Source organism: Delphinus delphis, chromosome 19, assembly GCF_949987515.2.
Source record: "Delphinus delphis chromosome 19, mDelDel1.2, whole genome shotgun sequence".
Classification (NCBI taxonomy): domain Eukaryota; kingdom Metazoa; phylum Chordata; class Mammalia; order Artiodactyla; family Delphinidae; genus Delphinus; species Delphinus delphis.
In genome coordinates, this window is record NC_082701.1 from 30,377,480 (window position 1) to 30,403,203 (window position 25,724).

At 46.3% G+C, this 25,724-nt stretch overlaps 1 protein-coding gene across 4 annotated transcripts in view; it reads left to right on the forward strand.

Moving 5' to 3' along the window:
* The window catches only part of TEX14 (testis expressed 14, intercellular bridge forming factor), an 86,337-nt gene that overhangs the window by 38,141 nt on the left and 22,472 nt on the right, over positions 1-25,724 (forward strand). For 3 of the 4 annotated variants that reach the window (XR_009517057.1, XR_009517058.1, XM_059997832.1), the window contains exons 5-17: positions 250-363; positions 1,593-1,716; positions 2,835-3,013; positions 7,963-8,114; positions 9,576-9,766; positions 10,572-10,707; positions 12,080-13,005; positions 16,655-16,761; positions 19,078-19,203; positions 19,404-19,492; positions 20,363-20,644; positions 21,482-21,582; positions 24,077-24,196. Coding sequence is in view for 2 of the 4 variants with exons in the window: in XM_059997832.1 (XP_059853815.1) it covers positions 250-363; positions 1,593-1,716; positions 2,835-3,013; positions 7,963-8,114; positions 9,576-9,766; positions 10,572-10,707; positions 12,080-13,005; positions 16,655-16,761; positions 19,078-19,203; positions 19,404-19,492; positions 20,363-20,644; positions 21,482-21,582; positions 24,077-24,196 (2,647 nt within the window). In the remaining 2 variants the exon portion in view is untranslated. The remainder of the gene's footprint in view (positions 1-249; positions 364-1,592; positions 1,717-2,834; positions 3,014-7,962; positions 8,115-9,575; positions 9,767-10,571; positions 10,708-12,079; positions 13,006-16,654; positions 16,762-19,077; positions 19,204-19,403; positions 19,493-20,362; positions 20,645-21,481; positions 21,583-24,076; positions 24,197-25,724) is intronic. The other variant, XM_059997833.1, reaches the window with a different exon arrangement.

Below are 25,724 nucleotides of genomic sequence, written 5' to 3' on the forward strand. Positions count from 1 at the left end.
TTTCTAAAATACAAACCTGATCAAGTCCCTCCCTCCCTTAAATCCTTCAGTGACTTCCTGCCACCTGCACTAAGTCCCTGAAGTGCTTTAGGCCCCCGGGGGTGGTAGGAGGGAGGACCCAGCAGTGCTGGGGTGGGGGCTTTACAGAGTCTGTATAAACACTGCTTCTCTGATCTCTGGCTACAGAGCTCCTCACTGAAGCAGTGGCTGCTCACTCCCTTCTGCTCCCACTCTCTCCTGCCCTTGTAGCCTGCTGTGGAACGGGAGCAGGGTCACAGTGAAGGAGCTGCATCTTCCCACCCACCCGCACTGCCGCAGGCGGCGGCTGGCTGACTTGTTAATTGCTGAGCTAGAGCACAGCAGGTGAGAAGAAAACCCAAGAGCATTTCAGACCCAAGTTCGGGGCTGTGCAGGGCTGTGCCTGAGGGTGGAGACCAGCCCCCTCAGCCTCAGCGTTTCCTCGTTGTAGGTTGATTTGACTTCCCAGGGCTGCCAAGAAAGAAGAAGAACTCATGAATAGCCTGAGTGTGGGGACGGTAGGGGCTCAGTTCTGTCAGCTGACCAACTCCCCATGACACATGTCTCTGAGGTGCAGCCTTCAGGCCTGGCGGGCTCTTCTGCAGCCCCTGAGGCCCACCTTATTTTGGGCCCTGTGCCCATCAGGTCGGCGTGTGCAAGACTATCTTCATAGAGCATGGCTCTGCTGGAGACCCACGTGTCTGAGGAACCATGTCTCTCCTTTGAGGACACGCTGATGGGTCTCAGTACCTTAAGTTTCCTGTGGCTCAGGGGTTAATCTTTCAAAGGGGCAGGAAATCCATCCTCGGTTTCATACCAGGGCTGCTGAGGCCTTGGAATAGGCCCTGGCTCATCGAGTTCTCTCCTGAGGAAATCACTCAACTCCTGTAAAGCCAGATCCTTCCTTTTGGAGAAGTCATCCTAAAGGGACTCAAGGAGGCTGGAAGGGCTCATAGACGCAGCATGGATTTTTTTTTTTTAATATTTATTTATTTATTGCTGTGTCGGGTCTTATTGCAGCACGCGGGATCTTCCTTTGCGGTGCACGGGCTCAGTAGTTGCAGCACGTGGGCTCAGTTGCCCTGTGGCACGTGGGATCTTAGTTCCGTGACCAGGGATCAAACCCACGTCCCCTGCATTAGAAGGTGTATTCTTAAGCGCTAGACCACCAGGGAAGTCCCCACAGCGTGGATTTTGATGTGAGGGTCTATGACCTTGGGCCTGACATCTCCCTGACCTTGGTTTCCTCATCTCTAAAATGAGTGTAACTGTAATGGTACCTTTCTTGCAACTGGTTGTTAGGATCAAGTTGATGTGTGTAAAGTGCCTTGCTTAGTAGCTCTTAGTGACATTGTCGTTGATGACTCTAAGCCCTCAGGTTCCGATCAGTGAAAGGTCAAGGGTTCCACCAACAGAGACCCCTACTCCCACCCTATCCCCCTTTCTTGGAAGAACATTCTGTGCAAATAGTATTTGTATGGAGTGCGTTCAGGGTGCCAAGAAGAAAGGAAAGCGCCCATCTTCCATCATGTCCTCTTCCCTCTGCCTCATCAGAAGCCTCCTTCCCTCTGCAGCAAGTTGCGGCACCCTCACCTGCTACAGCTGATGGCTGTGTGCCTGTTCCAGGGCCTGCAGAAGACCCGCCTCGTGTACGAGCGTGTCGCCGTCGGCACGCTGTTCTCTGTCCTCCATGAACGGGTAAATGGCCGTTTCCCTGGGTTTTTCCCTTGCTCCCCCCCACCCCCCGCCCCAGCTCTCCCTTCCCTTCCTCCCTCTTCCTTCTCCCCCAGCAGAAGAGTTGAGAAACCTCTTCATTCTTTACTCTGTGGGAGCTATATAACACACCATGTAAGGCTGATGAGCACGTTGGAACGAGTGTGATTGTATTACTGTTTGTCTTGCTTTTTTATCAGACATCTAAGAGCTCAGTAGACCCAGAAATCACATAGCCACACTTTTAGCTAACTATAATCAAACAGCCTCTGGTCTTACTTCCCAGTATTTTCACTGGTGCCCTGCAGGACCTTTATATGCAAGTCTTTATCAGTCCCCTCTCCCTTTTCAGACTTCCTGGTGGAGGCAGGGACATATTCCCTGACCCACAGACTCCTTGGGAAACATGCTTTGGGCTGACATGTGGCTTCAGAGAGGTCCTGAAAGATTTGTTTTCCTTTCTCCATGGCTTTGTTCTAAAGACCCTGGGCTGGAGTGAGAAGAGATCCTCCAGGAAGGGCTCTTCCCTGAAATGGCTCGCCGTTCCTCCTGCCTGAGCACCTCCTGTTAGTGTCCTAGTTCCCTTTCCTCTCCTTGGGTGAGGACGTTAACTTAAAATGCCCCTTCTCTGGGGAGAGACCTGTTATGATTGGGTACTTTGGTGTGAGTGAATTTCTGTCCTCCTAGGATGAACTTTCTAGGTCATCTGACTGGGGTAGGGGGTGGAGTGTCCTTAACGTGTCTAGGTTCTCCCGCAGCACAGGCTTGGCTGGGGATGGAGAGCGGGGCAGGTGCATTGCTGGTGGTGGCAGGCCCACTCTGGAGGTGTGTACCAGGCTTTGAGGACTTTTCTCCTCATTTTTCACGGTATCAAGCAGCTTGGCTGAGGGAAAGGAACCCCGGTTTGGAGCCAGGGGCCCTGGGTCAGTGGGCCCTTAGGCCGATCACTTAACTTCCCTGAGCTTTAGGTTCCCCGCTATGAAATGGGCACACTATGTGGCTGTCGTGGAGATCAGTTGAAAAGACTTTGGGAACTACAAAGCATTCTACAGTGTCGGGGGCCGCAGTCCCCTTTGTTCTGGTGGTTGATCTCTCGCTTGCAGCGGGCCCAGTTCCCCATACTGCACATGGAGGTGATCGTGCACCTGCTACTCCAGACCTCCGACGCCCTGAGATACCTGCATTCTCGGGGCTTTATCCACCGTTCCCTCAGCTCCTACGCCATCCACATCGTCTCCACAGGGGAAGCGAGGCTGACCAACCTGGAGTACATGATGGAAAGGTGGGTGCACCTCAATCATGACGTCCAATCAGGATCTCCCTGGGGGTGCTTTGCTATAGAGAGAGAATCTGATCTGGGCTTGACTCCTCATTGGGGGGCTGAGCTGGCAATCCATGGAGGAGGAGGTTTCCCAATGCCTTGCCCTGTCAGCCAAGGTTAGAGGGACTTTGGGGAAGTTATTTCTGCTCAGGACATTCTCATTTTAATAAACATTTAACAAGCATGAGCACACATTAGCCAGCATGTATAAGTTTTCAAAATTTTCTGTGGCTTCACACAACCGAAGTATTTCTCACTCACATTGCACTCTGGTGTGTGTGTGTGTGTGTGGGAGGGGGTGGTGGCGGCATTCACTATGTTCCACGTTCCTCCCCGCTGTGGCTCCACCATCCCCCAGGCCTCAGTCCCCCCACTGTATCCTCTGCATGCTGGTCAACGAGCAAGAGCAAGCCTGGAGGGACGCAGCGGGGCTTAGGGACTACCTGCAGCGTGTGCATTGTCGCTTCCCGCTTTACACTGGCCAGAGCCCAGTCACCTCTGCAGGGAGGCTGGGAAATGCACCACAGCTGTGCATCCTGGAAGGCGCGAGAAGGCGATGGGTGCTGGTGAGCGTTGCGGTCCTGGTCCCGATGGGTGGGGATCAGTGCTGTGAGGGAAGCAGTGACAAAAAACAATGCCCTTATTCAAGGGTTGGTGGATGGGCTTCACTTCCCATTTGGCAGGAGTCAGAGTCCTCCCGAGAGTTGAGGGCTGGCTCCTATCTCCTGCCCCTAGGTTCTGGGGAGCAGAGGATCTCCCCTGTGCTTCCTTGCTGTCGTCCACAGCTCTGAGCCCTAGGCCCAGGGTTGTTCCTGTGCTGCTGTGAGGCCTCAGCCACGGGCAGACCCATGGCTTAGATCTGCTTACCTCCACCTACCCTGGTCCTCACCTACCACCATCGCTGAGGCTTTGTTTCTGAGTCTCTCAGCAGGTCTTTGCTGCTCACATGTTCATAATATACTTCTCTCACTACATGAAAACCTCTACCAGGGCAGGGATTTCTGTTTTATCCGCTGCCATGTCTCAGATGCCTAGAATAAGTGGGAACTCAGCATGTTGTTTAAATGAATGAAGTGGAAAGACTCAGTTCCTTGACCGCATGAGCCCTTGGTCTCTCTGCCTGGAGAGGGGAGCAGGGACCAGATTGTGCTTGACCTCATGGACCTTGGCAAAGAGTTTGAATTTAACCCTAAGAACACGGGGATGCTGTGAATGTTTTTTTTGAGCAGAATGGTGTCATGGCTGAAATTTACAGGTTAAGCAGACCCCCTCACTCCTGCCATGTGGAGAAGGGGCTGTGACGGGATGAGAGAGAAGCAGGGGAACAGTTAGGGTGTGACTGGAGCAGTTTTCCATGTGGGAACCGGTGGAGGCCAAACAGCTGTCGCCAGTTGAGTGGCTCAGTCTCAGATCTGGTCCATTCTCAATCCCAGTGGCTCCCATGGCCTAGAAGATTAAGTCCCGGCACTTTGCAGGGTGAGAAGCCTTCCAAGGTCGGGCTCCGCCTACAGTGCCATGCTCATCACCTCCCACTCTGCCTGGCCATCTGAAGACACTTTCAGTCCACGCCATTTCCCAGCGCTCTGCTCCTTGCCTCCGGAGTACCTGACACTCCCTTTTATCCTTTTAAACTCACTTCTGACACAGTCTCCCACCACACCCCGTGAAGCCTATACTGAAGCCCTGTCCCCACCTCACTGAGCATATTTCACTCGCCTGCAGCCGAGTGTCTCTGCCCCCCCAGTGGCGAGCTCCGTCCGAGAGGGCAGGGACCGTGAGTTGTTCATCTTTAGCATCCACCTCAAGCCTGCCACACAGTAAGTGCTCGGGAAGCATTTGAAGTGAATGGTTGAGTCTAGCTGAAGGGAAACTTTGAAATGATTCAGAACAGGGTTCACCACTTTGGCTGTGTGTTCAAGGGCAGTAGAACCTAAGGGATTTGGACATTTTTGCCGTTGATAACAGGCTTTTCAAGAAGGCTGACAGAACCCAAGCTGTTTGCCAGTGATGCGGCGCCATCTGTTGTTGAAATGGAGGTATAACAGTTTCTTTGACTTGAGCTCTCCAGTAGAAATGTGAATCCTAGGGTGAAATGGAGCTTTGGAGATGGCCAGGCCCAACGCTGTCCTTTTATAGAAGAGGAAACTGGGGCCCAGAGAGGTGAAGAGGTGGTCTGAGGTTACCCAGCTGTGGCTAGAATCAGGTGGTAGAGGACGTTTCCTGGCTTATAGGGGCAGGATGGATTGGAGGTTGAAGGTAGAAAAACCAGCCAGGAGGCCACAGGGCAGGGCCTGGTCGTGGTGACCAAGGAACCAAAATAGAAGGGAAAGATGTGAGATGCACCGAGAAGCTGGGGTCCACAGACTGGTCAAGTGAGGGGCTGTGAAGTAAATGGGTAGGAAAGTGTGAGTTCTTTTGGGCTTGTTGACCTCAGAATGGAACTTTGGTCAGAAATGTCCGTCAGCAACATTTGACGGCTCATAATGTGAGTTGATTACCCAAGAGCACAAAACAGCTTTCAGTTCTGCATTTACTTTTGGTAGCACTCTATTCAGGCCGGTACAGTTGTTGAATGTCATCGTTAAGGGTAGCACTCCATCTCTTGGTGTAAAAATGATACAGCAGTTTCTCCTATTCTTCAACTCCTTCTTAATGGAATCTTTAGAGCTGGAATTGACCTTGCAAGTGGTATCACATAGCCATAGCCAAATGTAATTTTAATGATGTCAGAGCTGAAGCCCAGAAAAATAACTACCATGGAATGACAGCCAGAAAAGAAACTCCCTTCCTACACCCCACTAGCGTTAACAGAGAAGGAAGAGGGATCAGAAGAGTGGAAGTAAAAGAGAAAGGATATAAATCCTGATTGTAAATAACTTGTCCCTTGCCTTAGGCAGCCTGAGAGGCCCAAGAGGGTCAGTAAGTGTCTCCTTTGGACAGTCAGCCTACAAGGTGAAGAGCCAAGTATGCTAGGTCCTCAGAATATCTCTCTGACAATAAAACACGACATTGCTTTTCCTGTGATACTAATATAATATTTGCATGTGTATCCACGCTGTTCACATGACACCTAGGCCACACTTGCCTATTGAGCAATACAACTAAAGAGTCTAAATGTACCATCTTTTTTTTAAAAAAAAGAGAGAAAACAAAACAAAAATACGGTCTTTTATAGCTTCATGGCTTCCTGAACTCATTGCCATCTATCAAAAGTTCTACCGGAAGAAATATTACTTAGGGAAGTTTGTTCAAAGTCTGAGAAGTCCATCCCATCCTCTAAAAGCTTTCCTTTGCCAGCAAAAAGAACTTCTGGTTACTCGCTTTTTAGGAACTTAATTTTTTTTTTTTGGCCACGCTGCACGGCTTGCAGGATCTTAGTTCCCCGCGGGAGACTGAACCCGGGCCCCAGCAGTAACAGCGCCAAGTCCTGACCACTGGACCTCCAGGGAATTCCCAAAAACTTAATTCTTAATTATCAACCAGCAGTCCCCAAGTCTTTACCAAATGCCTACCATAATGTTCATATTAATTCCTTACTTGCTTAGTGCTTTATGGTTCACCGAGTGTTCCCACACGTGTGATCTCATTTGATGCTCATGACAGCTGTGGGCAGAAGTCAGTGCTGGTCACCCTGAGGACGCTCTTTGGCCCAGAAGACATTTAGGATACTCTGACTTAGTTCTCAAAGAGCCTGGTTGCGAAGTTGAGTTATTCAAGCCAATCAGTGAACCTTTGAGCGCTAAACTGGGAGGGCTCATTCCCAAGAGGGCAGAGCTCAGAAAAGAAGCAATCACGAAGAGCTGGAAGAGTCTCAGAAGGCTTTGATAAAGCAGGTGGGGCTTGAGGGGGTTCTTGAAAGGGTCTTAGGTTCATTTAATCAAAAGGTAAGCATTGAGGCCCTGGTATAAGTTTAGAGATACGGTGATACAAGAGACAGATAAGTGGCCTACCCTCGTGGAGCTGACTTCGGTGGAGGGGAGACAGATTATAAACAATAAATCAATGAACAAGAAATTCAGATAATAAGCACTCTGAAGCCAATAAATTGGGACTACTTTACATTAGGTGGTCAGGTAAGTCCTCTCCGAGGAGGTGATTTTTGAGCTAATACTTTTGTTTTTTTAACATCTTTATTGGAGTATAATTGCTTTACATTAGTAAAGTTGTGTTAGTTTCTGCTGTGTAACAAAATGAATCAGTTATATGTATACATGTATCCCCATATCCCCTCCCTCTTGCGTCTCCCTCCCACCCTCCCTATCCCACCCCTCTAGGTGGTCACAAAGCACAAAGCTGATCTCCCTGTGCTATGCAGCAGCTTCCCACTAGCTAGCTATTTTACGTTTGGTAGTGTATATATGTCCATGCTACTCTCTCACTTCGTCCCAGCTTACCCTTCTCCCTCCCCGTGTCCCCAGGTCCATTCTCTATGTCTGCGTCTTTATTCCTGCCCTGCCCCTAGGTTCTTCAGAACCTTTTTTTTTTTTTTGAGATTCCACATATATGTGTTATGAGCTAATACTTTAATTACAAGAAGCAGCCAGTCGTGCTAGGATCTGTGGGCAGAGCATGCCACGCAGAAGAAGCCACCGGTGCAAAGACCTGAAGTGGTGATGTACTTGGCATGCTGGAGAAACTGAAAGAGGGCCCCTGTGACTTGAGAGGAGTGAGTGAGCAGGAGAGAGCGGCCAGATGAGGTGGGAGGCAGGGCAGGGCCTGCTCGGGTAGGAACGGTAAGGAGTTGCAGGCGTTGGAATAGCAGGCAGTGTGGGTTAGCTCAGGGTCTAGCTGGTTTCTGGAAGCTCAAGGAGGTTGTCAGGCTTCAGAGGCAAATGTTTTCACACATGTGTGGCATGGTGATCACAGTGATCCTTTAAGACATGAGCCCTACTTTGTGTTTCCTTCCGTAGCCGGGATGGAGGTGTACACAAGGACCTGACTCGAGTATCCCTCCCCACCCAGCTTTACAACTGGGCCGCCCCGGAGGTGATCTTACAGAAGGCAGCCACAGTGAAGTCAGACGTCTACAGCTTTTCTGTGATCATACAGGAGATTTTAACAGGTAGATCAAAGAGCTCATTGACGGTGACCAAAGTCCCTATTCTTAGGTTGGATTTTTTTTTCCCCCAAGAGTTACTTAGTTTTATGAAAATGCAGGACACGGGCAAAAAAAACTTCTTTAAGGAAACCTCTTTGGATTTATGGAAGGTATAAGATGATCTCCCAGAAATCTTTCTCTTTTAACCTGTTCTTTAAGACTCAGCAAAGCCCACCTATCAGCCTGTCAGTGGTAATGCATTTAATCCAAGGAGCGTTTTTAAACTGAATATTGCTGTCAATGCCTAGGGGTGGGTCTCTGTAAGGTGCCCCTTAAGAACTTTTTTTTTAAATTGAAGTATAGTTGATTTACAATGTTGTGCAATCTCTGCTGTACAGCAAAGTGACTCAGTTATACATATATATACATTCTTTTTTTGTATTCTTTTCCATTATGGTTTCTCATATTGAAAAACCATATTGAATATAGTTCAATATATATATATTTTTAAAGAAGATGTTTGGGGTAGGAGTTTATTAATTAATTTATTTTGCTGTGTTGGGTCTTCGTTTCTGTGCGAGGGCTTTCTCTAGTTATGGCAAGTGGGGGCCACTCTTCGTCGCGGTGCGTGGGCCTCTCACTATCGCGGGCTCTCTTGTTGCGGAGCACAGGCTCCAGACGCGCAGGTTCAGTAGTTGTGGCTCACGGGCCTAGTTGCTCCACGGCAGGCATGTGGGATCTTCCCAGACCAGGGCTCGAACCCGTGTCCCCTGCATTAGCAGGCAGACTCTCAACCACTGCACCACCAGGGAAGCCCTATTAGTTCAATATTGAATATAGTTCCCTGTGGTATACATTAGGACCTTGTTGTCTATCCATTCTAAATGTAATAGTTTGCATCTACCAACTCCAAACTCCTTTCCCCCATCCCTTTTGGCAACCGCAAGTCTGTTCTCTATGTTAAGAACTTATAAACGAGGGGAAAGGACTGGCCTCTGAGAAGTAAACTGTGAAATCAAACACACCCAGAATCCAGCGTATGTATAAGCAGTGTCACTTAAAAGACATAGAAACCCTTCCAAACATATAGAACTCTAAGGTGAAGGCATACATGCCACATTCACTAAGGGGGTGAGAATCAGCCCCCATTTAGCAGTGTTTACAGTCTCAGAGGCAAAAACCACACCTTCCATGACATGAATGTATTGGGCAAGCCTACTTGACACCAGGAAACATTCGCTTGTGGTCCCTAGGTCTGCCAGCAGAGAGTCCATACCTACATGAGTCTGACACTATTTTTTCCTGTCTCTGTGGCAGAGATTTCCCTGTTATTTGGGTCAAGTGGTTTCTCCTTTGTTATTGGGCTTCCGGTAGTTTTTCTACAGAAAGAAGTTAATTTTAAAGAGGTTGAGTGACTTGACAAAGGTTAGACAATTTCATGTGATTTCTTAATGTCTCTCCTTCCTATGGCTGTTTCCTTAACAGACAGCATACCCTGGGATGACTTAGATGGCTCAGTTATTAAAGAAACCATAGTGTCGGGAAATTATTTAGAAGCTGATGTCAGGCTTCCGAAACCTTACTATGACATTGTTAAGTCAGGCATCCAGGTCAAGCAGAAAGACCGAACTATGAACCTTCAAGATATCCAGTATATTCTGAAAAATGACTTAAAGGTAAGCTGTGAAGTTGTTGGGAGTTTATTTCTGCTTACCTATCTCAGGGGATAGGGAGTTAGAGACCAAGAAGAAGCTAGAGACCAAGTTGTAGGATATTTTGGAAATCCTCATTTCATTACACCCTTTCTGTGTTCCCAAGAAAATGCTAACTGCCTAACTTGGTGAGGGCAGCAGGGAATTGTGGAGGGAGGCTGCGGAGTGTCAGTACATAAAAGGGACACCCTGTAGGCACACAGTGCGATTCAATGAATGACAGCTACTGTTACTACTTTTCTTAAAAATTTATTATTTTTTTTTTGTATTTTTGGCTGCATTGGGTCTTTGTTGCTGTACGTGGGCTTTCTCTAGTTGTGGCGAGTGGGGGCTACTCTTCGTTGCGGTGAGCAGGCTTCTCATTGTGGTGTCTTCTCTTGTTGGGGAGCACGGGCTCTAGGGGCACGGGCTTCAGTAGTTGTGGCACACGGGCTCAGTAGTTGTGACTCGCAGGCTCTAGAGCGCCGGCTCAGTAGTTGTGGTGCACGAGCTTAGTTGCTCCGCGGCATGTGGGATCTTCCCGGACCAGGGATTGAACCCATGTCCCCTGCATTGGCAGGCAGATTCTTAATCACTGTGCCACCGGGGAAGTCCCTGTTATTACTTTTTAAATATTGGTAATTAACAGTTAATTCATTTATCAGGACTACAGTCAGTCTACCCAACTGGGGTAACGGGGGGTTTGTTTGACACCTAGATATGTTTCTAAAACACCAGTGACATTCAGATGATTGCAGATATGTCCTTGCCAGTACTTCCCTTGTTACAGGATTTTATTGGAGCCCAGAGAACTCAGCCAACTGAGAGTCCCAGGGTGCAGAGATATGAACTCCATCCTGATGTCAATGTCTGTTTAGGAGTGACTTCAGAACATCCATTGCAAATAAAAGAGCTGAAGGAAGCAGGTATGGCCTTAACCCACAGGTTTTGACATGAATGTGTTCTGAGAGCTGTAACTAATCAACTCCTCCAAACTATACTCATAACTTATACTGGGAAGGATGGATGCCTTAGGGAAAAATCAAGATCCTTAAAATTATTAAGTTAAACTTTTTGGGCTCCATATACACCTTGATTGGATCCAGAACTGTGCAGTAACAATCTGTTTCTTTCTAGTATGATTTAGGAATGTATTTAATTGTTTCACAAATAAAAATGGTGATTTTAAAATTTAAAACTATTATCTGCTCATTATAGAAAATTCTAAACAATACAAAGAAGATTACTTAACATTTTAATTCGTCAGAAATAATTTGTTAACATTTTGGTGTTTCCTTCCAACCTTTCTTCTAAAGCCTTACTGCTTTTTAGTACACTTGGAAACCTTAGAGCTCTGAGCTGGAAAGGACCTTGCAATCATCTGGCTTGATGCCCTCATATTCCAGATGCGAAAACTAAGGTTCAGAGAGGTTGTGGCTTGCTCACAATTCCAGGTTTATTACGCACCTGGAACATAGGCCTTTGGATTCTAGCCAAGTGACTATTCTCTGACTCTTTGGACAGGCCTGGAAGCCTCCAGAATGGCCCTCCAAGCTCTTATTACTTTGGCTCCTTCGACCCATTCTCTGCGAGCTTACACCATCAACCAGGGGTGGTGGGTAGTCAGTCCTGGAGTTATTTTTTGAGGTATTATCTCTCTCAGTGCAGTGGCTTCTTGGGCAGTGTCTCAGCTTCTTTTATCAGATGCTCACAAAGAGCACAACTTGAACTGACATGAATATTCAAACACCTTTAGTGTAAAGTATGAATTTAGTCCTAAGATTCAGGGGCCTGTAATTTGCTTGTCCTGAAGTTATGCATGTTCTGAACATACTATAACTTAAGCTTAGAACATTTCCTCCCGGGTTTGATCCTTCCCAAATTTTCTTTTTTTTTTTCTCTTACATATACATATATATATATTTATTTGGTTGCACTGGGTCTTAGATGCAGCAGGTGGGCTCCTTAGTTGTGGCAGATGGACTCCTTAGTTGCAGCATGCATGTGGGATCTAGTTCCCTGACCAGGGATCGAACCCGGGCCCCCTGCATTGGGAGCACCCAGTCTTAACCACTTCACCACCCGGGAAGTCCCCCAAATTTTCTATCTCAACCCACGTCAAAATAGTTAGAAATACCCTCTCACCCTCTGTGTGTGTATCTGGTAGTCTTCCTAACTGGAAAGGGAGTGGGAAGATAAAAAGCTTTTTTCTGTGTTCTCATGCTGCTGGAGCAACAAGCCAAGGCTGCTGAGCTGCTGCAATTACTTTAATCAGATGCATGTTGCTACTCTTTTCAGCAGGTGGTCAGCTTCATTCACCAAGGGGTCACTCCACTCTCACCAAGAAAGCAACACCAGAGCCTCTGGTCCCAGACCCAAGTCTGGAGGCCCAGGAGACACAGAACCAAGACGCTGCTTCTTCTGCTTGCTCTGTGGGGGAAGAGGCCAGGAGCTCCAGCCCAGATCAGGCGAGCCTCTGCAGCTTCGAAATCAACGAAATCTACTCAGGCTGCCTGGACATGGGAGATGACAAAGAGGAAGAGCCCCCAGGAACTGGTTCATCTCTTGAGGGGGCCAGACAAAACCAGGTAGATGAACTCAAGTCCATGGAAGAAGAGTTGGAAAAGATGGAGAGAGAGGCATGCTGTTTTTCCCATGAAGACAGCAGCTCTTCAGAAGCTGACACGGAGCTCTCCTTTGAGGACTGGGGCTGGCAGAGTGGTTCACTGAGTTCACCCAGCCTGCCTGAGCCAGCCAGAGGAGCCAAGGGCAACGTGAGCAACAGGTCCCTGACCGAGCAGTACATCAGTAAGTGTGTGCTGAATCTAAAGATTTCACAGACCTTAATGCACCAGAATGCCAGTTTGCTGAGGAGTATTCAACAGAAAATAGATAAGCTTGAGATGACACAGAAGGAGCAGGAGGGCAGGTCTCTGTGGGCTTCCTCAAGAGAGTTTGCAAACGGCTATGACTGGCCTTCAGCCCTGGGCCCCCAAGCTTCAAGCTATATTCCTCCTGCCATGCAGCTGCCAGGGAACCTGCAGCCGGACACTGAGGGCAACTGCCCGACCCTAGCAAAGTCTCCAAGAACAATGAGAGACTTTCAAGGAGGACATTTTGGCAAAAGGTCCAAGAAAAGAAGCAGCTGTGGCTGGACACCTTTCACCCCTTTCCCCCAAGTCCCTGAAGAAAGCACTAGGGATCAGCCGGAGAAGGGCCAACAGGTAAGGCTGAGAAGTAGGGGCAGGGCAGCACAAGCAGGATCTGGAGCCGGGCTCAGCCTTGCCCCTGACCTGCGAGCAAGGACTGATGTCAGCACAGCCAGCTCACAGTGGGGTCCTCTTGGCTTTGGGAAGTAAGGCCTCTAGGTTGGAATTCCAAGATAGATAACTCTTTTTTTTTTTTTTTTTTTGTGGTTCGCGGGCCTCTCACTATTGTGGCCTCTCCCGCTGAGGAGCACAGGCTCCGGATGCGCAGGCTTAGCGGCCATGGCTCACGGGCCCAGCCGCTCCGCGGCATGTGGGATCTTCCCGGACTGGGGCACGAACCCATATCCCCTGCATCGGCAGGCGGACTCCCAACCACTGCGCCACCAGGGAAGCCCAAGATAGATAACTCTTCACCTCCTGTTCCAAACCCAGCACACAACCCATGTCCTTCTCTGTAAATTCAGAGAAGTTTGAACCATGTGAAATTGTTGTTCTATAGGTTAAAATAATCAAGTATTGACACTTTTATATAGTTCAGCTCACCAAATATGGTATCTTGGGCAGGTATTAATCCCCATTTTAAATTGCTTATTCATTCACTCATTCAACAAACATTTATAGAGCAAGAGGCTATTTATTAGACCCTGGGATATTATGATGAATGAACCACAAGTTCTACTATGAGTATTTCAGACACCAGTGGGGGACAGAGGGACTCGATAGTCAAAGAAGATGCCTCAGAGGATATGAGAAACCATGGGTTGAAGAGTGGTTCCTCCATGAGCTTCTTAAGGACAGGTCTTACTCATGCTGTGTCCCCACACCAAGAAGGGGGCCTAGCACGTAGAAGGTACTTGATAAACAGTCGTTGAGGGAAGGACTAAACGAACGAATTTGAACAAGTTCACACATGCAGAGCTGGCTGCCTCTTGAATCAGAATTTTAGAGGTGGATCGAGCCCATCCTTTTACAGAGTGTGAAGCTCAAGCTCAGAGCCTTAAACTTTCCAAGGTCCGCTGGTGTGGCTGAGAGCGGGGTGGAGTAGGAGAGGTCAGCACCATTGGAAGGAAGATCTTATTACTAAAATTATTTAGAGTTTCTGGCTCATGGTAATAAAAAGCAGGCTTTTGGTGAGTTTTATTATTGTTTTAAAATCCTCCACCTGCAGTGCACCCGCTTAGGCCTGCACAGGGCAGACGACTCCCACTTAACCCCCATGCCTTGCTGCGCTACTGCCGAGGCCCACAGCTGGTCAGGGGCAGGTTTCTGACTCCTAGTCTCGTGCTGTTTCACTGTTCCTTGCTGAATTTCAGTGAGACTTCAGTCCTCACTTAGAACATTTGGAAAAGCCTTGGCATTTGTTTTTATGTAAAGAGGAGGCACAAAGAATTTACTTAGATTCTTAATTTTTCTGTTTCTGTTGGAAGTTAGAGTTTGCTAGAAAACCATTAGAAATAACTTTTATTGTATACTGTGTTTTGGTTACCTATTGCTGTCTGACAACAACAACAAAAGCCCAAACTTAGTGACTTAAAATAACAATGTTTTTTTATTTCTCATAATTCTGTGGGTCAGGAATAAGACAGGGCTTAACTGAGTGATTCCTCCATTCCATGTGGCACCGGCTGGGATCACCCCCTCGACGGCATTCAGCTGGAGGCTGGGCTGGGCAAGAAGGTCCAAGAAAGCTTCACTTACCCGTCTGGTGCCTTAGGCTCCCCCAGAGGGCCTCTCTCCACGCTTGGCTTTTCATTCGCCCAAGCTTCTCTGCAGCATGGCAGCTGGCTTCCCAAGTGAAAGCTGAAGCGGCCAGGCCGCTTAAAAACTAGGACAGTGTCACTTCTGCTGCTTTTCTGTTGGTCAAAGTCATGAAGCCAGCACAGATTCAAGGGGAGGGAAGTAGATTCCAGCTCCCAAATGGCAGGGAGGGAAGGAATTGATGACAGTCATTGTTGGAAGCCACCTACTAGTACATGAGACTATGGGGAAAACAATTACACCGTATTTCAATTGTTCTTTAAAAAGTGTACCCTGGTTTTCTAGCATAATCAGGAGTAAGGCATTTTCACCTCAATGATTTTTTCAGACAATTGGAGTTCATTCTTTTAATTTCTCCATTCTCAAATTTTTAATCATACTGAATGAAAACATTACAAACTTCCCATTATTCTAAATACCTGTTTTGGATATATTCTAAATATATACTGGTCTTTCCTTGGTGACCATGACATTTTTCTGAACATCTGTTATTGTGATGTTCCATGATACAATGCTGCCGCCACAGAAGAGCCTCTGGAGGTCATATTCCAGAGAGATTATGATCATTTTTATGTATCTTCTCACCTTTAGGCACCTTGCTGCCATCCCCAAATCTCACATTTGTTGCCTTAATAGGTTAGGAAATATAATTAACTAAGTTTGTTAAAATTGGAGTAAGCAGATCCCAAAGTCCTTCTTTTGGATAAAGGGCATAGACTTTCATTTATTTTGCTTCTACTATTTCCGAAGTATTGTGGCCTTTTTTTGTTGTTGTGTTTTATTTTCATAGCATCCCCCTGGTGGATTTAGGTAGATATTATTGTCCCTGTTTTATGGATGAGGAAACTGAAACATAAGGCTCTCTTAGGTTAGTCTGAGCAAAGGTCAGATTAGAACCCAGGGCCTGGGGCTCCTGCCACAAAACCTGCTGCCTTAATTAATACAGGGGAAAGTTTGGGGATTTTTTTAAAAAATAAATTTATTTATTTATGTATGTATTTATTTATTTTTATTTTTGGCTGCGTTGGGTCTTAGTTGCTGCGCGCGGGCTTTCTCTAGTTGCGGCGAGCGGGCTTCTGATTGTGGTGTCTTGTTGCGGAGCACGGGCTCTAGGCGTGCGGGCTTCAGTAGTTGTGGTGCTCGGGCTCAGTGGTTGTGGCACTTGGGCTCCAGAGTGCAGGCTCGGCAGTTGTGACGCACGGGCTTAGCTGCTCCGCGGCATGTGGGATCCTCCCGGACCAGGGCTCAAACCTGTGTCCCCTGCATTGGCAGGCAGATTCTTAACCACTGAGCCACCAGGGAAGTCCAGGTTTGGGGAGTTTTGATGTCTATTTTGTCTGCTCCTTCTCCACTTGTGCCCTGTTCAGCCTGGAGTCCTGGGGGCCAACATTTCTATGTACAGGCCTCCAGCTAAGAGATGCGTTACTAGATGTGAAACATGCAAAATGAAATTGTCTTGAGAGGTCTGGTTAGTTCTACACACTTAGCGAGAATGGCTTTAAAAATAGAATGTGAAGGGACTTCCCTGGTGGCGCAGTGGTTAAGAATCCGCCTGCCAATGCAGGGGACACATGTTCGAGCCCTGGTCCAGGAAGATCCCACATGCCGCGGAGCAACTAAGCCTGTGCGCCACAACTACTGAAGCCCGCGTGCCTAGAGCCCATGCTCCACAACAAGAGAAGCCACCACGATGAGAGGCCCGTGCACCGCAACGAAGAGTAGCCCCCACTCACGGCAACTGGAGAAAGCCCGCGCACAGCAACGAAGACCCAACGCAGCCAAAAAGAAAAAAATAATATATATATATATATATAGAGAGAGAGAGAGAGAGAGAGAGGGAATGTGAGAGTGAAGGGAAGAGGAATTCCTTCATCAAAGCACTGAAGCATGTCTACTGACTTTTAAGCTGCCATCTCTTTGTGGTCCTGGAAAACAGAGCAGAGGTGAACAGTTTCAGCCCACTCATGGAGCCAAGGACAGTTTGGAAAGAAACAGGAACCAAAATACCAGCAGGTGGGTTAACATTGTATTGTTCTTTGTGTCACCATGTCTTTAGACTCCCATGTGACCCTGAGGCCACTTAATGATCTTCATATGTCTAGTGACAAAGAGATTGTGAGAGATGAGGCATAGTAACACAGAAACAGATCTTGGCAAGTTCTCTCCGTTGCGTAAGTGAGAATAGTGGTATAATGGAGACTTGCAGGGGACATCAAGTGGCTGGCAGGTTAGCCACACAGAACTCATCAGTTGTCAAAAGTAAAGCATCCTGCCTTTCTGAAACTGCCCAGATTGTGGTTTTTTTTTTTTTTTTGGTTGCACCGCGCAGCATGTGGGATCTTAGTTCCCCAACCAGGTACTGAACTTGCACCCCCTGCATTGGAAGCATAGATTCTTAACCACTGGACCACCAGGGAAGTCCCCAGATTGTTTTTCTTATAAAAAGAATTGCCAAGTACTCCATGCACCAGTGCTACAGAAACCAAACTATGTGAAAACCAGTGTTGTTCAAAATAAGCATCACTGACTCTGGGGGACAGAAGGAGGGGGTTGAACAGTATCATTGTTACCTTGCGGCCTCTGATTTTTAGCCAGATCAACAAAATGAATTGGTTTCAGCACAAATCACCAGAAGGAGAGTGTATGCGTATGCTGGGTTTTTAAGAACTTAGGTAAAACAAATTTTATTTTGCATAAGAGGAATTATTATTATTTTTTAAATTATTTATTTATTTATTTATTTTGGCTGCATCGGGTCTTAGTTGCGGCATGCGGACTCTTAGTTGCATAATGCAGCCACTTAGTTGCGGCATGAGAACTCTTGGTTGTGGCATGTGGACTCTTAGCTGTGGCATGCATGCAGGATCTAGTTCCTGATCAGGGATCGAACCCAGGCCCCCTGCATTGGAAGCACGGAGTCTTACCCACTGGACCACCAGGGAAGTCCCTGCATAGGAGGAATTATTAATGGAGCAATAAATGTTTTTCAAGATAGAGTATTATATCAATTTAGTTTTCCTTTTCTGTGGTTAAATGGCAACATTAATCCACAGCTTGAAGTCAGTCCTCCTGGAAAGAAAATTTTGTACCTACTCCCAGTGGTGACTAAAACTAATGACAAATTTGCTGTTCCATTCATTTTGGTTAAATATATACATTAAGGGAGAATCAAGGAAAATGCCCAGACATTTTAGATCAGTGTATTTTACCTTTACAAAGGAAATTAACTGAAGAACCACCTAACTGGCATCAGAGAGTCTAGCAGTCACATCATTGACAGAGGCATATAGGGTGATAGTACAGCCACTGGATGACAAAGCAAAAGCTGTGGTTGTGGCTTCGCCTGCCCAGCTCCACCCTCTTCCCCCAGAAGAACAAAAAACTGACTAAAGAAAAGTTTAACACTTTGCTACCAATCCACCTACTCTTTCTGTATGCTTAAAAAAATTGTAATTATATACATGTAGGCAATTTTGTATCCTCAGTTTTTGCTTTATCTTAGAACATGGTTATCCCTTGTTATTAAAAACATCCTGTAAACTTACTTTGAAATTGTTGAATTTCCCCCATTGTTGAATTTTAGGTTGTTTTATTCTTTGTTTTTTGTTTTCCTGTTATGAATAGGGCTACAGTGACTTGTCAGTAAATTTTTTTTTTTTGCATTTTGGGTTATGTCCTTGATAGATTCTCAGAAGCAGAGTTACTAGCTCAGAGGGTTTGAACATTTTAAAGATTCTTGATAGCTATTGCCAAATTGCTCTTCAAAGAAACTGATTGGATGTGACCTTTCCAATTCAACAGTCTCTGCACTCTGATCCAGTGGGAGAGTGGGGTATTCTGGATAAAAGGGAATTCACATATATGCCATAGATCACACATTTTCAAAGAGTTAGTTTAATAGGGGATAACATATATATTATAATGGAATATTTAGAGGAAAAAGAAACTCCCTTGTTTTGCAGACGAGGAAACCTTGGCCCAGAGAGATTGAAGTTTGCCAAAGTCAGACAGCTAGCCAGTGGCAGGACATGGTCTCGAACTCAGTGAAACTAGGCTGAAGATCTCTGAATGTTCTTCAGAGCCCCTGGTGCCTCAAGACCATCTTTACAAATGTTAGCTATTGTGCTATCACTGATATGCAGGTGTGCATATTACCAGAGGATTCTGATCAAAGGGCAAGAACAGCTACTGAACCTTCACCTATGTTCTGTGGCATTGTGGCAGGGCTCTGCTACAGCCCAAGTAACCAGGATTCTGTCTGGTGCAGCTGTGTTTCAGTTGTGGGTCTTCTACCTCGAGATCTTCTAACCCACTCCTTTTATTTCTTAGCCAGGGAAGGCCTAGAGAGTCCAGTGCCCAAACCAGAACGACACAGCTCAGTGGTGCACTCCTCACTGTGCCAGGCCACCCACAGGGACCACTCACGTCATCCACCCCTGGCCGAGGCTCTTCCAGGTAGAGCCTTGTGGGCTGAACGTTGGGAAGTCTAGTGCTCCCTGGTGGTGGGTCGGAGTCAGTGCAATCTCAGGAACGGCTCAGAGTAATAGGGGACAGTCCTCCGGGTGGGTTGATGGGCTTGGGGTTGTGCCAGGAACTTGAGCAAACTGATGTGTTTGTGTCCACTCACTCCCTTCCTCCAAATCTATGCAATTCAGGATCAGTATGGAATCTGTGTCTTCTAAAATCTGTAACACAAAGTCGAGAAATAATGAAGATGCTGGAGAGATACACTTAAAATGGAAAAGTGAGTATAAAGTCATGGATTCTGTTGAACAAAATGAAATTTAAAGTATCTTTCTAACCTTGTTGTCATCTGTAAGTACACAGCCTGTATTGCATTGTTCTCCCATATTCTTTTCTTTTTAGATCGTTCCATTTTAAAAGCAAGGCCTTTCTGATTACACACTGCAGAGAGAAGTGCTTTATTCATTTCTGTACTATATAGGAAATTCTTCTATTTTACATGTGTATACATATATATATGTATGTATGCTATGTAACACATGCAGTAAAAATACACAATATAGATGTTTAATATATAACATTATTAAGGTAGAGAGCTTGCAGTGTCACTTTCACATATTTTGTGGGCGTTATCCTTTTGTATCAGTCTTATCTTGTAAGCTTAACAGGATGCAGCATCTACGTTTTTTGATACTAATGCTAAGTGACATTGCAAAAGTAGAGAAAATGGGAGTGAAAACACACATGAACACATACATGCGTACTCCCCAAATATGAGCTCAGCGTGGTCTAGAAAGGCTAGACAGACTCAATGGAATTCCTTCCATTAGTCTCTACAGACTAGGGGCTTCAGATGTCATTTTCTTATAAAATCTTCACAGCAAGAAGGTCCGTCTACAAGTTTCCTGTTACTTTTTACTCTAATTCAGCAAAAAGCACTGTAACTAACTGAAATTCTGCCTTTCCCTTACTCTGTCATCAATTCTCTCCTCTCCTCTGCTTCAGGCCAAGCTAAGGATGATGCAATTCCAAAAACGCAATCATTGTGACAATATGAGCTATAAAATATGACATAACTCTTTAAGAATCTAAAGCTTTTGTTTCCAGCATTCACAGTGATCTTTTAAACGCTGCTTTCTCTTACATCCAGCGGAGGTGAAAGAAATGGCAGAGAAAGCAGCTACTGGGCAGCTGGCAGTACCTCCTTGGCATCCTCAGAGTAGTGTGACTTTAGAAAATGAGGCTGAAAACAGACCTGATCCCCTGCTGCAGCCCCCCATTAAGGTCCCTGAGCACGTGGATTGGCAGCAAGCTGTAGAGCATCCCAAGAAAAATGATGAGCCAGGAGGAAATGGCAAGTGTGACAAAACAGACAGCAGTGACCGCAACAGTGACCAGCATGGCAGACAGCCAGGGCCTCGAAGTTTCACCGGTAAGTTCAGTTGGACGAGTCAGGGTAGGTGAGCTCTATCAAGTTGTCAGCTCTCAAAAATAAGTAAACCTCCTAGAATATTTCCTTTAGTCTTCTTTCCTACCTGTCTGGGAATCCTGAATTCCAGGGGAAAGCAGCATACCCTTCTAATCCCACTGTCCTTCAGACAGGTAAAGAAGTCCAGAGATTCATGAGTTTTTCTATTACCGGAGCAGATTCCTTTGTCCAAAGGAAGTAAAATAATCTCCATGCACTGACCCTGGATCTGGGTCTAACCTCACAAAGAATCGAACCTTTTACCTGAGGGCATTGGTGGAAGGCCACTCCCTACTGCCCCCTTCTTTGCGTTGCATTTTAAGCCAGAAAAATTCCAGTGGCTCTCAGAGAGTCTATGCCTGAGGAACTTAGAGACAAACGACATTTACTGTCATCACTTTTAAAGATTTGTAGGTGAAAACTGAAGAGTGTGTATTTCTACCTGGTAATTTGCTTGCAATCAGGGCATGGGATATCGTTTCACAGTTGTTTGCAAATTAAAGGAAGGTACATCTAAAATTATTATTTATCTTAGGTAGAAAATCTATTGGTTTGGATTTTTTTGGTATTTAAAATCTGTTCCTTGTCAAGCATCGCTCTTGAATGGGTAGGCGAAAGGGTGGCTGATCCAGGGCCACGTGCTGGGGCCAGACTAGCCTAACCGTCTCCACTTCGATTTGACTTATGAAACATGGCCACCCTTGGCAGAATATGCCTACATCTCTTCTCTCATGCCACCCTTTACCCCTTCCATGCCATTTGAATATCACCAAATGACAATGATTGTGTTATAATTATTAGGTACCAGGCACCTGCCCCCCAGAAAAAATGAGCAGCCAGAGCATGGGGAAGTCCTTCAAGAAAGTTCGGATGCACCTGTGGTTGTTGAGAAGTCTTACAGCGTGAGTCATACTGCCTGGAGAGCCAACTCGAACCCAAAGACCTACTAGAACTGAGTTGTCATGTATTATGACATTGAAATAATATCTATCTTAGTTCTTTTTTGTTGGAGCATGTGCCCTCATGTCTCTGACATGAAAGAAGAAGTCTTTCCTCCCTGCCTGATACTTTTTTTTTTTTTTTTTGCGGTACACGAGCCTCTCACTGTTGCGGCCTCTCCCGTTGCGGAGCAGAGGCTCTGGACGCGCAGGCTCAGCGGCCATGGCTCACGGGCCCAGCCGCTCCGTGGCATGTGGGATCTTCCCGGACCGGGGCACGAACCCGTGTCCCCTGCATCAGCAGGCGGACTCTCAACCACTGCGCCACCAGGGAAGCCCTGCCTGATACTTTTTGAGTTAGTTCAACTCAAAGCATTGTGTATATCGGAGCTTGGGGAAAACACAGACAAGTGTTATATTCAGCTCTGACCCTTGAGCTTTCTGTCAAGTTGGCTAGACAAGACCAACTCTTTTTTTTCTTAATTAATTAATTAATTTTTGGCTGTGCTGGGTCTTCGTTGCTGCGCGCAGGCTTTCTCTAGTTGTGGCGAGAGTGGGGGCTACTCCTCGTTTTGGTGTGCGGGCTTCTCAGTGCGGTGACTTCTCTTGTTGCGGAGCACGGGCCCTAGGCACGAGGGCTTCAGTAGTTGTGGCTCGCGGGCTCTAGAGCACAGGCTCAGTAGTTGTGGCGCACGGGCTTAGTTGCTCCACGGCATGTGGGATCTTCCTGGACCAGGGATCGAACCCATGTCCCCTGCATTGGCAGGCAGATTCTTAACCACTGCGCCACTAGGGAAGTCCCAAGACTAACTCTTAAAGCATGGTCAGTTACCAAAGCTCGTGACTCAGGTCAGATTGAAGTAGGAAAAGCAAGGCCAGGGTTGCGATGGGAGTACCTTCACCTGGAATGTCACCTAAGACCCAAATTCAGCTTTCAACTCAGTGGAAGGAAGGTGTTCATGCCTGAAACCTCTGCCTCAGCAAGATCTCTGGGATACAGTCATATCCTAGCACTTGCATTGGGGTTACAGCCTTGCTTCCGGGATTTAGTGCATTCTTCAGGCATGCAGTTGGGCCATAGTCCAGCCAGAGCAAGGAACCAGAATTTTTGTAATCACCATTGACGTGGGCCCAGGATCATTTAAAGAATATAAACAGCAGCTGAGAATGAAACAATGTAAAAAGCCAGGTGTGATAACATTAGAGGTCTTTTGAAGAACATACTATTGTAGTAATCATAGCACACAAACCGCTCACAGGACAATTTATTCTTTCTCCCATGTGAGGGCTGGAAGGATGTGCCACATTCAGCATACTGGCTTGGCTGGAGAAGCATCTCTGTCAGGGAAGTGGGGAAGGTATGGGAGGCCAAGCTTGCCTGAGAAATTTCAGTTTGACAGGAGAGGTTGAGGAAAGCAGCTGCTAAGTGCACAGAGGAGGAAGTATGGCAAAAGCAATGTCCAAGGAAATAAACCACAAAACCTCTGCAAAGGGATGACTGAAGGTGAGGAAAGGAGCCAGTTGTCTGGCCATGTGGTGATCAGGGCCTGAATGTAGAGAAAGAGCAAAAAAGGAAGGGGTAGAGTGGAGATGCTGAAGAAATAACTTACTTTGTTTTGTTTTTATTGTTGAGATTGCATTGCTATTTTTAAAATCATGCTTCTTTTTTATTTATAAATTTATTTAATTAATTTATTTATTTTTGGCTGTGTTGGGTCTTTGTTGCTGCACGCGGGCTTTTTCTAGTTGCGGAGAGCGGGGGCTACTCTTCGTTGCGGTGCGCAGGCTTCTCATTGCAGTGGCTTCTCTTGTTGTGGAGCACAGGCTCCAGGCATGCAGGCTCAGTAGTTGTGGCTCACGGGCTCTAGAGTGCAGGCTCAGTAGTTGTGGCACATGGGCTTAGTTGCTCCGCGGCATGTGGGATCTTCCTGGACCAGGGCTCGAACCTGTGTCCCCTGCATTGGCAGGCGGATTCTTAACCACTGCACCACCAGGGAAGCCCCAAAATCATGCTTCTTCACTTGCCTTTAAACGGGAATACCTGAGGGAGTCCCAGTTCTGAGCAGCCTCAGCCTGGAGGACAATGCCAACACATGGACTGTATCTAGGCTCTTGAGGATCAGGGTGTTTAAATTCAGTCCCCAGCTTGAGTTGTCTAGGGACTTTTTTCTTCCTGTGAATTTTAGAGCAAAAAGGTCACCCAGCCTCCCCCCACTTCCACTGTGCAGGTAAGGATGTTGAGATTCCGGACTGTCATTTGTCACATTTGCTCCAGGGGGTTCACAGCTCACAGTGGGGAAGGAGGGCCAGAGGTGCAAGTAGGCAGGAAGGTCTCAGAGAGTGTCACCCCAACCACAGAGTAATTTTTGATACCCCATCATTAACACTGCATCCAGCTGTAAAGGGATTTGTTTACAATAAACACCAACTTAAAAGTGATTTCCTACCTTATTAATAGGATCAGTCCGTGCAACCAACTTGTTCACCAGAGTCTTCTGAAGACATAACAGATGAAGTTTTAACTACAGACCATGAATATTTTTACTCCTCAACTGCTCAAGAAAACTTGGCTCTAGAGGTAAAACATTTTTTTTAATAAATTTATTTATTTGTTTGTTTTTTATTTTTGGCTGCATTGGGTCTTCGTTACTGTGAGTGCACTTTCTCTAGTTGAGGTGAGCAGGGGCTACTCTTCATTGTGGTGCGCAGGCTTCTCATTGCGGTGGCTTCTCTTGTTGTGGAGCACGGGCTCTAGGCGTGAGGGCTTCAGTAGTTGTGGCTTGCGGGCTCTTGAGCGCAGGCTCAGTAGTTGTGGTGCACGGGCTTAGCTGCTCCACGGCATGTGGGATCTTCCCGGACCAGGGCTTGAACTTGTGTCCCTTGCATTGGCAGGCATATTCTCAACCACTGCACCACCAGGGAAGCCCCTAGAGGTAAAAATTTACAGTTCAGGATAAAGTACATCTTCAGCTTTTCTGTTGCCTTATTCCTTTACAATTATTTTTATTAAGAAAAATAGCTTACAAAAGTATATAATGTCAATTTATCAGTGTTTTTGTGTGTTTTGAAAAAACATGTGAAAAATAAGATTTTTGATAATGAAGGTCATAAGCAATTTCTCCCAAAATTGTGGCTCCTGCATTTGTATAGCACTTTGTACTTCTTTTTTCAAAACACTTTCCTTCACGTTACCCAATTCACACATCCTTCCTGAAGGGAAGAGAAGGCAGCCTGCTGTTATTCCTCTGTGTGAAGAACTGGCAAACGCAGATGTAGGGAATTAGCCCTGGCCTGGCCAGATTTAGTGGTAGGAGAGCCAGGAATAGAGTCACAGTGTCAGCAGTGAATGTGAGGCTGTCCAGTACACAGGGCTTTCTCTGGGATCTGCTTAGCTTTTGCAAGAACCTGTTTGTACAGAGTATTTTCATTTATAAAATGAAACTTATTGGATTCTCTTATTTACTTATGTTATTTTTACCTCACCTGTCCCCTAACCTGCCACTTTTTGGGGTTCTTTTACCAATATGGAAGGTACGGAAGAGGAAAGAGAGGATTGTACATGTCAGTCACAACATTTGACTGACAAGAAGAATTCAGTGTTGCATCAAAACGCGTAGTTTCCACTTGTTGGCGCTTCTGAAAACTCAATTAGAGCAATTTTCCATTATTAATCCTTTAAACATTCTTGGTTTTACGGTGGACTGGGACATTAAGAAAATCTTTAATAGAAATGTATAAAGTATATATACATACATATGTATATACATGTAACATACATATGTATATACATGTAACATGTAGATGTATATAAAAAGTATAACGGAGAAGACTACACACGTCTTTAGTGTACAGCTCATGAAATTTTACATGCTGAACACACTCATGTAGCCAGCACCCAAATCAAGAAATAGACCATTCTTGATCCCCCAAAAGACCTCCTTGTGTTTCCTCCCACTCCCTGCCTCCCCTCAAAGGAACCAGTGTTCTGACTTGTCACCCCATAGAGTAGCTTTGCAGTCTGGGCCGTTTTTCCTACCTTCTTTGGCTTTTCTGATAAAGCTCCCAGGAATCAAAACATCTTTGTTGGAAGGTTGTGGTGAGGAGGG